Source organism: Cherax quadricarinatus, chromosome 16 (genome assembly GCF_038502225.1).
Source record: "Cherax quadricarinatus isolate ZL_2023a chromosome 16, ASM3850222v1, whole genome shotgun sequence".
Classification (NCBI taxonomy): Eukaryota; Metazoa; Arthropoda; class Malacostraca; order Decapoda; family Parastacidae; genus Cherax; species Cherax quadricarinatus.
The window spans coordinates 11,387,701-11,401,264 of record NC_091307.1 but is presented as its reverse complement, the minus strand read 5'-3'; the positions used below and the strand labels follow the sequence as shown (position 1 = coordinate 11,401,264).

General features: G+C 40.3%; 1 protein-coding gene across 1 annotated transcript in view; it reads left to right on the top strand.

Annotated features, from left to right (window-relative positions):
- The first annotated feature begins 535 nt into the window (after window positions 1–535).
- RpL37A (ribosomal protein L37A) overlaps window positions 536–13,564 on the top strand; it is a 33,137-nt gene continuing 20,108 nt past the window's right edge. The window contains exons 1-2 of the mRNA XM_053776821.2: window positions 536–591; window positions 805–933. Coding sequence (XP_053632796.2) covers window positions 589–591; window positions 805–933 — 132 coding nt within the window. The 5' untranslated portion in view covers window positions 536–588. The remainder of the gene's footprint in view (window positions 592–804; window positions 934–13,564) is intronic.

The window sequence follows — 13,564 nt, the reverse complement described above, 5'->3', positions numbered from 1 at the left end:
ATTATTATTATTATTATTATTATTATTATTATTATTATTATTAAAGCTCTGCATTACAAGCGGCTTTCTGTCTAGTAGTATGTCATTGATGTCAGCTAGGCCTGTATACCTTGTGCATGTACTTGTAGAAATCAAGATAGTATATTATTATTATTATTATTATTATTATTATTATTATTATTATTATTATTATTATTATTATTATTATTATTATTATACTGACGCCGGTGAGGGATTCTTGATTAAAAGAGTTCAATTCAATTCAATTCAATTCAAAGTTTATTCTCTATAAGGATTACAATGCTGAGTTTACAGAATTTGGTTATTGTGTGGTTTACATGTAGTAAAATAATGATTACAGAGTGTACCACTAGAGTGGGACCTATTCTATCTTTCCCTACAGGTTTAGCGCTTACCTCAATAAAATAATATAATAATAAAAATAATATTATTTTTATCAGTATTATCTTACTATATTAATTTTCTTGCAATAAATCATATATTTTTTATTAGTGTGGATATACGTGTTGTGTAGAGGTGTGCAGCAGACGCCACCGCTCTTCCCAGCTCCAAAACAGACGGATAAAAATGGTGAGTAGCTGGGACTGCCTTTTTATCTTTCATCATCTGCTTCACCACTTGTAATACCACTGTGAAATACTTATATAAAGGCAAACACAGGTCTCCTACATTTAATGATGTTAGTCTTGCTTGCTTTCTCCACGGTTATTTGAAGATTCACGACATAAGAAGGGTTGTTTTGGTAATCGCCTGGCTGCTAATTTTCGTTTAAATTTTTCTCAGGCCAAAAGAACGAAGAAGGTAGGCATCGTGGGCAAATATGGTACCCGTTATGGTGCTTCCTTACGTAAGATGGTGAAGAAGATGGAAATAACTCAACACAAAAGACACATTTGCACGTTCTGTGGAAAGGTAAGAATTTTACAGTAAGGGTCAGTCTTGTTCTCATTAATAGGCTCGTCACTACTGTCGTAGGTATAATGTATAGTTTAGGGGCTCCATTTTGATACTAGTGATGTATTATGTGAATTCTCCAATATTACCTGTTGTGCAGTATGGGTAATTTAGTTTCAGGCAAATTTGGTTAGGGCTCATATTTTGGAATCAGTTAAACCCGGTCTGACTGAACCTAGGTTCAAGCATAAGTTCTAGGAAAGTTAGTTTTTTTTAATATTATTAATTTCTTTACACAAAATATAACTAGATCGATTGTACAACCGTAACAGCTTGAGGTAACTTTCTGGTTCTTACCTGGTTCGACAACCTCAACCTCAACCTCCTTTTATATTATTATTTTATACTATAATTCTAACTTTAAAGAATTTTTTTTTTTTATATTTTATTTAAAACAATACAATACATTAAATAAATAAAAGAACATAGTATCAGTTCTTACCCAGAATTATAAATTACATTGTCAAAATACACATAAACATTTAACTTTGTGCTGACACAAACTGTCCCTCATCCTCTATACATTTTTTTTTTTTTTTTTTTTTTTTTTTGTATTTAAAATACAGTATACATTATACGTGTAAGCAAACATGTTACGAAACCAATCAACATGTAACAACAAAATTATTGTACAACATACGTATACACAATCAAAAAAGAAAAAGAAACTTCGCACAGGTGTACCAACAACATATCCAGAGAATCTACTTCAGCACACTTAAACATCTTATGCCAAGTTTTATATACAAAACAATTCTTAAAGGTAAAAACCTCACCACATACCATTAAAACCTATACATCCACCCCCCACCAAAGGTACATTTATAAAGTCGTACATATGTGCTCTGGAAGTAAAAAGGTACCCCCCCCATCAAATACCTACAAAACAATGACATACTATAAGAGCGCAGGATACTACTTGCTCTAAGTAACAATTATGAAAACTTTGCCTAGCATACAAGGATAATATACTCTATATCTCAGCACGGGTGCAATCCACCCAAGACTTCTTCATACACTATATACCCTATACCAGTATTAATACATAATATACACCGCTACTTGAACTCATATGCACACCTGATCCAACAAAGTCATCTGAAATTGCGTATTTACACAAAATCAATATACATTTTTATATTACCTTACATATACTCTTATATGTGACTTTAAACAATAAAATAGCAAAGGGAAAACAACAGCGTGTACTTAAAATATTTAACACTACCCTACACATACAGTGTCACACGACATGTACTATATAATCTTAACCAGGCCGCTGAAACATTATATGTTAGGCTTTATGTACAAAAATACAATCTCGCATAATATAAAACTGTACCACGTTACTCATTACAGCTATGTAAACTTCGAACCTTCTGAATACAGAAATTGTGTCTTACAGAATGCATCCAACAAGAAGGGAAACCCTGGACTTTGTATCACAGCATATTCGATACAGTCATATGGCATACCTTAGTAACACCATTTAGTATATGCTTTCTATAACATCTTTGAAGGCACTCTCACAATAACGAACAGTCATTCTCACACACACAAAAACTTTAAGATTCTACCCTTTCATTCACCTTGTATACACACAATGATGTAGTGCTCCAATACATTACGTACATATACTATCCAAAATCTTCACAACATAAAGGGAACACATGTGTAAAAACACCACCCACACCACACTCACTACTCAGAAAAGCATAAATGTATCAGTGCAAATCCAGTCACACACTTTAAAAGCCATCCACACATCTCCGCTCAAGAAACTAGCCCGTCGCTACCCATTTACACTTAAATCCCGTAAATCCTTTAACTTAAAACTCCGGTATCCCTCAGTAAACGCTGTCTCCCACCTTCCCCCATAAACATCCCTATTGCGACACTTAGTTCTATAAATGGTGGCCGCTAACACCTTTATTCTTTCATCCACACCCACTTCCCTCATAGCCCAAGACGTATAAATAAAATCAGTAACCACATACGCAACCGCATTCACCACCATCTGACTCATCCCACCTATATCTAAACTTAACACCCTTAACACCTGTAACCCTTCCCCACCCACTAACCTAACTACCCTACCTAACCATACCCTTACAGCTTCTAAATAATTACAAAAATACACCGCATGAAAAATAGTCTCGGAACATCCACACGCTTTGCACTCCCCTCCCTCCCTTAGTCTCCTATTAAATAACACAACACCAGACGGCAAGATTCCATGTAGAAACCTAAACATTACCTCCCTTACACCTGGTTTAATACGCAATTGCCGTAAACATTTCCAGATATTCCCCCACGCATACATGGGGTATGCCCCCTCAACTGCCGCCACCACAGACCCACCCCCCACCCTCTCAAGAATCCTCAATTTAAGGTGCTTCGGATCCCTCACCGTCATTAAAACCCTCAACATGGCCTCACCAATCATTAAATCCTTACCCCCCCACCATCGTTGCATATCCATACACAGTTTTTCTAGCCCCCCTTTCCTCGCCCCCACCTCCCCCAAATACCCGCGTTTTAGATACACACTCATCATACGCTTTTCTAAATGTATAAGCCCCAGCCCCCCGTGGCTAACGGGAAGCGTCACCACCCCTCTACTTAGCCAGTCACAACCCGATCCCCATATAAATCGGAAAATCCCATGTTGCAACCGTTGCACCTCTCGCCGCCTCAGCGGGTATACTGCCACCACGTGCCATATCTTACTATACAACAGCACGTTCGTCACAATGACCCTCTGATGCAACGTTAGCTGCGCCGTCCTCAAACCACCCAATCTTTTCAATACCCCATCCACGGTGCGCATCGAATTTACCTCTTGTGCGACCCTATCATTCTTAGCGTACACTATCCCACAAATCAATAGCTGATCCACCACACTCCACCCGCGCCCTACAGTCCCATCTCTATTTACGTTATTGCCTAGGTCCATATACTTAGACTTTGCCACATTAATTTCCATCCCAGTAGCCTCTCCAAACACATCTACCACCTTTCCAACCTTGTGTAAATCCGTCTCATCCCTCACCAATACAGTTGTATCATCCACATAACCCACAATACCCGGCCAACCCTCTCGTTCATTACTAACCCTTCCACTTGCGATACTCCACCTAACTGCCCTATAAAAGGGATCCTGGAGGCACGCAAACAATATTTGCGATAGAGGGCAACCCTGTCGCAAACCCCTTCCCATCTGAATGTTAACACCTAGCCTTCCATTAACCTGTACTCTCATAGATGCTCCCTGATACAATGTTTTCGCCCAAGATATAATTTCCTTCCCGAATCCCTGCCAACGCATGAACCTCCATAACGCATCCCTCTCCACACTATCGTAAGCAGCTCGCCAATCCAATGCCAACACACCCCCACCCCCCAACTCCCCCCTCTTTTCTATAAAACTTCTAAGAACTCCATGCCCTTCATACATTGTCCTACCCGGTACCCCATATTGTCCTCTGTCAATTACGTTACCTATCACCTTTTTTATTCTATTCCCTAATATTCGTGCAAATAACTTATAATCGCCACACATAAGCGATATTGCTCGGTAATCCTCTACTGTAGTCTGTCCACCTTTCGGAACTAATACCACGACAGCAGTCCTTTGCTGCTCCCCCATTTCCCCATCATCCTTCATTACATTGAATAACCTAACTAAAAATCCTCTCAATACTTCCCAATTCCTAACGTAAAAATCATTAGGCAACCCATCTACACCTGGCGCCTTACCTAAACTTGCACCAGACAAAGCTTGCGAAATCTCACTTTCCGTGATCGGACCTTCTAATGTTACCCTATCCATACCATCAATCTCACATTGCACGAAACCTCCCATTTCCTTTAAAGCCTCATCTCGAATACCTCCGTTTTGTGCATATGACCTAAACCATGCATCTAGATAACCACTCATACCCTCTGTCGTTACTAATACCTGCCCCTCTCTATACCCTCCCATCCCCACATGAACAGTTAATCCCATCATCTCCGTCGCCACTCTTCTCTTACGCTGTTTCCTCAACACACATGCCGAAGGCCTGTCACCCCATAACACCTCTTCCAGCCCACCCAAAACTCGCGCGCCATCAAATCTTTCATTTTGCAAATCCCTGATACGCTCCTTTAATCCCTCAATATCATCCACCGGATGACTAGCACTCCCACGCTCGTAGCAAGCTCTCAACTGTCCCTCAAGATAAGATTGGTACCCATACTTCAACCTGTTATATTCCCTCCCACTACGAATATAAAATTCCTTAATACGAGATTTCGCCACAGAGTCCCACCAACTAACCAATTCACTATTCCCAGGCGCCTCCGCCACCAACTCCTCCCACAATTGAACAAATGACTGTTGATACTCTTCTTGCTGCAACAACTTTACATTCAACTTCCAAAACCCCTTACACCTTCTCGGCAACCCCTCCCAACCTATATCCACCAAAACACCCGTGATCAGAAAATACTACGTCCATTACCCTCACACTATGTATTACAACTGTCCTGGGAACGTATAATCGATCGAGCCTAGCCGCATACCCACGTTTAATAAATGTGTGCTCCACCACCTCACCTCCCTCAACATCTGTCAATCCTATCCCGGATAACAATTCTCCCAATATCCCCAAACAATGCCCTGCCCCTCTCGGTTCAACATCCTTATTCCTTATCACACAGTTCCAGTCACCTCCTATCACAGCAACCCCCGGCAATCCACGCAAATAATATACCAGAACGTCCCTTACGAATTTATTCTTTATCCTCACATCTCCCTCTGCTGGGCCATACACACACACCAACGTCATCTGTACCTGACCCCATAACCCATCCACGCGAATCACCCTCCCCTCTCCCCCCTCACTATGCCTGACAACCAACGGGCTAGTTTCTTTCACCAAAATGGCCACACCTCCTTTCAATCTGACTGCATGCTCAACATACACATTATACCCATCTACCTTCAACTCATAACCCGGTCTATAATTGTGTTCCTGCAAGAACACAACGTCAACGTCATGACGCACCAAATATTCCTTAAACCACTCACACTTTCTCTGAGACCTCAAGCCATTGATGTTCAATGTCAGGCACTTAAAACCGACAAAGGGGGTTTCCCTCTTGACACTACCGACTTATCACCTGATCGTTTCATTGCACCCTTTTCCCTCCCCCCCCCTTTCTGTCCACCCTTACCCAACCCCTGCCCCTGGGCGCCACTTGAACCTCTCCGCATGGCTTCCGCCCATGTTTTCTTCCCAGGTCTTTGTGCGGGCGTAAGCACGTCGTCGGAATCCGAAAGCACTGCTGCGCGCTTTCGCGTCGTACCCGCGACCTGCATCAAGTCATCCAGCTCAGTGCCATGATGAACCTCCACCTCCACAGTTCTCACCAACTGTGCATCCTTACGACACACTTCAGTCTGGGTTGGCGTCACCACGCCCTCCTCAACTGCAGACCCATGATCCAGGTCTGTACCAACATCCAGACAAGGACTCTCATTATCCAAAATGTTCTCAAACGTCGACACTATCGTAGTTTCCGCGTCACTACCATTCGCTTCCGCGATGACCTCATCAAGCACTTGTACAACGTCCAGGGAAGTGATGTCGTCCCCCTGCGTAGCCCCCGCCATCTCCTTTTCTTCGGCCCTCTCAACCTCCTCACTCCATGTCAAACTCTGCTGAGGCAGAGTCGAAAACAGTTGATCTTGATCCTCTCTCCTTTCCTCCACATCACGTCGTTGCTGCTGGTCCCTATCACCACGTCTTCTTTCACATTGCGCAGCCAGGTGATCATACGAGCCGCACAAACGGCAAGTGCTTCGCTGCCCAGCGTATGTTACAAAAACCTGAGTCCTGAAATCTTCCATCACCACGTACGATGGAATTGGATGTCTGAGCGTCATCTTGACAGAGAATGCACCCTCAGGTATCCCCATATACTGGCCAACTGACCACCTTCCTGCAGTGATCGTATGTATTGTGCCGTATTTACACATAATGAACCGGATGTCAGATGCATCCGCCTCGAACGGCACATTCCTGATCTTAACCCATGTGTAATAGCTGGACACATCATGCAGCCGCACCGTCACAGCATGGTTAACTGGTATGGCCACCTCTTGAAACTTATTCACAACTGCCTCATACACAGTCGCCGAACTAAATTTTACAAAAATCCTCTTCGTTCCGTTCAATGCAAGTCCACAAATCTCCTCTTTGGCTATTCCGTAGGTATCTCTGATGATTGCAGGCAAAAGCAACTCCATTGATGGCCCCGTTACAGCTCCACTGGTTAATACAATGCAGACTGTATTTACCCTGCGCCGGCGAGCCTGCGCCATGTTGGTGAAAATAATACTGCATTTTAAAGAATTACCTTTATAGTACTACCTACTATCATATTCCCAAGCTCCATTATTTGATTATCACTTTATTTGTATTAGTCCCTTTTATATTGTCTCCTTTATTTTAGCTTAAAAAAAAAAAAAAAAAAAAAAAAAACTACCTTAGCTCATTATTTTACATTTGTTAAATAATTCAGGTGCTATTTTTTAGCTTAAGACTATTTACTTTGTTTTATACTTAATTCTAACTATAGATTCACTACAAATCTTATGATTACAAGCATTGATCCTGATACCAACCTCTTATTTAATGACTTAAATGAATCAAACAGTTACTGTAATTACTACACTGCAGAACAATCAAAGGCACTTCTCAGTGCCAACAACAACATAACTATCTTTAACTACCATATCAGATCTTTAAGCAAGCATTACGATGACCTCATAGCATTACTAAATTCCTTACATGCCAATATGTCCATCATTACACTAACTGAAACCTGGCTAAAGCCTGATAGTACAGATGTCTATGCCATTCCTGGTTACACAGCCATACACAACTGTAGGCCAGACCAACAAGGGGGTGGCACAGCCATATACTACTCAGACCAACTAGAATGTATCACTAATACTTGCACAAGGGATGAACATGGGGAATATATAATAGCCAAATTCAAATCCAAATACCTACAAAAACCTCTCACATTGATAAACATTTACAGAGTTCCACAGTCAAACATTAGCCAATTTAGTCAAAACCTAGGAAGTATGATAACTGATGCACGCATGAACAAAGATCACTTACTACTCTCAGGTGACTTCAATATAAATCTCCTGCAAGACCAGGACCCACACGTTACTGAATTCACAAACACAATGAGTAACTGTATGTTGCTACCAACAGTAACAAAACCTACAAGAGTTACAGAGACTAGTGTTTCCCTACTTGACCACATCTGGACCAACACCATATCCCCTTTAAAATCAGGCATAATTACAGATAATACCACAGACCACTACCCTACTTTTCTCATAACAACTCTTGGTAAATTACCCCAAGACACTACTAAAGTCACCTTCAGACTTCACAATGAGGCAGCCATTAATAACTTCACAACAGCAGTAGCAAACATTGACTGGCACACTGAGCTAGAAATCTATACAGATATTGACGAATGTATTAATAATTTTCTAAAAAAGACCCAATACCTCTATAACAAGCACTGCCCTAAAAAAACTAAACAGATGACAGCTAAGAGACTGAACAGTCCCTGGTTAACACCCAGCATTCTCAAATCCATAAATACAAAACACCAATATGAAAAACAGTACAGAATGGGTCACATAACCAGAGACCAAACAAAACGTTACTCGTCAATCCTAACCAGCCTGATAAGAAGGGCAAAAAAATTGTATTATGAGAACAGATTATCCAACTTACGAGGTGATATAAAAAAGACCTGGAAAACCCTATCAGAAATTCTAGGAACAAAAAAGATATCACGAAATAGCGAAATAAAATTAGCAAAATCAGATGAACCCCAACTCCCACCAACAGAAACAGCAAACAGACTCAATGACTTCTTCTCCACTATAGGACAAAACCTTGCCAATAAAATCCCAAGCTCAGATACCCCACCAAATGACTACCTCACTGGCAACTACCCGAACACACTGTTCCTAGCTCCGACTAACCCATACGAAGTCTCCCTTATTATCAACACGCTAAAAAACAAGGCAGGAGATTTAAATACCTTACCACCCTTTATATACAAAAAAGTGTCACAAGTGCTATCACCAATCATTGCAACACTCTTTAACAAATCCATTGAATCCTCCACCTTCCCTACAGTACTCAAAATAGCAAGGGTCACCCCGATCCACAAAGGAGGAGACCAAACAGAGTTGAATAACTATAGGCCAATATCCAACTTACACCCTCTCTCAAAAATCTTCGAAAAATTAATTCATAAACGAATCTACTCCTACCTTATCTCCCAAAACATACTCGACCCCTGCCAATTTGGATTCAGGCCAAATAAAAATACTAATGATGCTATTATACACATGCTAGAACATATATACACTGCAATAGAGAAAAAAGAAGTCCCACTGGGGATCTTCATTGACTTACGTAAAGCTTTTGATACAGTTAACCATGACTTGCTCCACGTAAAATTGTCACACTATGGTATAAGAGGGCACTCCCTCAACTACGTCAAGTCATACCTCAGCAACAGAAGCCAATATGTGTATGCAAATGGGGCAAACTCTTCTGCACAACCAATTACAGTTGGTGTCCCACAAGGAAGTGTCCTTGGCCCTCTTCTCTTTCTCCTATACATAAATGACCTACCAAATGCTTCGCAATTACTCAAACCCACACTATTTGCAGATGACACTACATACGTCTTCTCCCACCCGAGCCCAGTCACGCTAGCCAATACTGTAAATACCGAATTACAGAAAATATCTACCTGGATGAGGACTAACAAACTTACACTAAACATTGACAAAACCTACTTCATTCAGTTTGGTAACAGAGCTACAGATGTCCCTCTTAACATAATGATAAACGGATCACCTATCACAAAGCTAACAGAGGGAAAATTCTTAGGAATCCACCTTGATAATAGACTCAAATTTCATACACATATACAACAAATTTCTAAGAAAATTTCCAAGACTGTAGGCATACTATCGAAGATACGGTACTATGCTCCACAGTCAGCCCTCCTGGCCCTATATCACTCTCTTATTTACCCCTATCTCACCTATGGAATTTGTGCATGGGGCTCAACAACAAGTAACCATCTCAGACCACTAATTACCCAACAAAAGGCTGCAGTTAGAATGATAACAAATTCTCACTATAGGCAGCACACTCCACCAATATTCAATACACTAAACCTACTCACCATACAAAACATCCATACTTATTACTGCACCTATTACATACATAGAACACTTAACTCTGATATTAACCCTCCCCTCAAACATCTCCTTGCCAACCTCAACAGAACACATGACCATAACACAAGGCACAGATCACTCTTTGATGTTCCTCGTGTCCATCTCACACTATGCAAAAACTCAATGCACATAAAAGGCCCTAAAATCTGGAACTCATTACCTGTAAATATAAAAGAAACACTACCTGTTTATAAATTCAAGTCTCTTCTCAAAGATCACTTACTCACCCAAAACCAAATAAATACTGAATAACTGAACCTTATAAATTGTATATCTTAAATGTTTCTCACAATTATATCACATAAATGTTAAACCTAAAACCCAATCTAACTTTATTATTTTTTAAATACACTACCTAACAGAATACTCCATTCTACTGAATGTACAACAATGCATACAACCATATGACCTGTCTTTGTAATACTCACTTGTGCTTTATAGTAATCTGTTTACATTAAAGTTTTATCACTGATGTCATCATTGCTTAGTTCATCTTAAGTTAATTTTAAGCCAGCCCGTAATGCTATGCATAGTATAAGTGGCTTTGGCATGCTGCTCTTATCTGTATTTTTTGTACCTCTGTATGTGTGCTCAAATTTTTAAATAAATAAATAAATATCTCCCTTGATGGACTGACCACATCGACTCAAGGTTGAGGGACTGATTACCTCATTCTCCTCCTGTTCTTCAAGATTCTCCTTTGTATGGACTGATGAAGCCACTGTGTGGCGAAACGTTTCCTCAATAAAGATACCCAAGAGTTGCACATGTCTAATTTATTCTTGGTCAGAAAAGTGGCAGATGCAGTTCAATGTAGATCTTCAATGTAGATCTTCATTGAACACATTTACGCATGTAGGAACGATAACCTGAACAACGCCTGTGTACAACACCGAAATTCCACCAATCATCTCATGAAATTCAGAGACGCCCATTTAGTGATCAAAGAAACTAATTTCCGCAGACGCAAGTGCCTCGAATCAGCGCTGATCGCTGTTTCGAATACAATTAAACAAAACAACGGCAGCTTCACCATCTCCGAAGTCTTAGCAAGAATCCTCCTGAAAACAGTAAACCCTGCCATCACATAGTCTCTCCTGTTATACTACACAAAGCACAGAGAGTGAACACTGAAACAAGCTGCCTCATTCCAGTCTATATTTGTCCAACCTATTTTTATGTTACCCAAGTAATAGCTTTTATATCCTTTTACTCATGTACGAATTAATTGCTCTACCATATTGTATTACTTTTGTCACTACCACTACTACTACTACTACCACTAGTGAACATCGAAATGGTACCTCACTAGTATTCACCTCACTCTGAGCCTTTATATACCCTCTGTGTCCATGTATTGTTTGTAATGGCTTGATAAAGCTCCTGGAGAGCGAAACGTTGCCACAATAAATGTCACATTAGTTGCACTTGTGTCCTTTTACTTTACATATTGTCGGTAATCCTACCAACTTTATCACTTCTTGATATAAATCCCAGTAATCTATTTGCCTTATTACGTACGCTTAGGCATTGCTGTCTTGGTTTAAGGTTGCTGCTCACCATAACCCCCAAGTCCTTTTTGTAATCTGTATGGCTAAGTTCTACATCATTTAACTTATAAGTGCTAGGGTTATGGACACTCCCAAGCTTCAGAACCTTGCATTTATCTACATTGAACTGCATCTGCCACTTTTCTGACCAAGAATATAGTTTGTTTAAATCCTCCTGAAGTTCCCTAACGTCTACGTTTGAATCAATTATCCTCCCTATCTTTGTGTCATCGGCGAATTTGCTCATATCACTAGTAATTCCCTCATCAAGGTCATTGGTATATATTATAAACAACAACGGGCCCAAGACTGATCCCTGTGGAACGCCACTTGTTAAGTCAGTTTCTGATCAGCCGGGCTGTGGCTCGTACGTTGGTTTGCGTGCAGCCAGCAGCAACAGCCTGGTTGATCAGGCTCTGATCCACCAGGAGGCCTGGTCACAGACCGGGCCGCGGGGGCATTGACCCCCGGAACTCTCTCCAGGTAAACAGGTAAACAGATCCCCACTCGGATTTAACCCCATTTATGGACACACTCTGCTTTCTGTCTGTGAGCCATGACTCGATCCATGAGAGCACTTTTCCCTCAATGCCATGAGCTACCACTTTCTTTAACAGTCTTTGGTGCGGAACTCTATCAAAAGCCTTACTAAAATCTAAGTAAATAATATCAAACTCTTTATCGTGGTCAACAGCCTCAAAAGCTTTACTGAAGAAAGTTAATAAATTAGTTAGACAAGACCGGCCTCTTGTGAATCCATGCTGAGTATCGTTAATCAAGCTATGCTTATCGAGATGGCTTCTTATAATCTGAGCTATAATTGACTAGTAATTTGCCTACAATTGAGGTCAGGCTTATTGGGCGGTAATTTGATGGTAACGGCTTGTCCCCTGTTTTAAAAATAGGAATTACATTAGCCATCTTCCACATACCAGACACTACACCTGTTTGAAGCGATAAATTAAAAATATTAGTTAATGGTTCACAGAGTTCCATTTTGCATTCCTTAAGAACCCTTGAAAAAACCTCATCAGGACCCGGCGACTTATTTTGTTTCAGTCTATCTGCTTCACAACCATTTCACTAGTGACTGTGATGTTACATAATTTATCTTCTTCTAGCCCACTATAAAAATTAATTACTGGAATATTGTTAGTGTCTTCCTGTGTAAAAACCGAGAGAAAATAATTATTTAAAATTGAGCACATTTCATTCTCTTGTCAGTAAGATGCCCATAGTTATTTTTAAGGGGACCTATCTTATCTCTAACTTTTGTTCTGTAGACCTGGAAAAAACTTTTTGGGTTAGTTTTAGAATCCCTAGCAACTTTAATTTCATAGTCCCTTTTAGCTTTTCTTATCCCCTTTTTAAGGTCCCTCTTAATGTCAATATACTGATTCATAAGATGACCCTCACCTCTTTTGATACGCCTATAAATTCCTTTCTTATGCCCTAGTAGATATTTGAGCCTATTATTCATCCATTTTGGGTCATTTCTATTTGATCTAATTTCTTTATATGGGATAAACGTACTTTGAGCAGCATGTATAGTGTTCAGAAAACTGTCATATTGATATCTCTCTTCGTTACCCCAGTCAACAGATGATAAGTGTTATCTAAGCCTATCGTAATCTGCTAAGCGAAAATCTGGGACTGTTACTGAGTTATCGCTACTATCGTACTTCCATTCAAT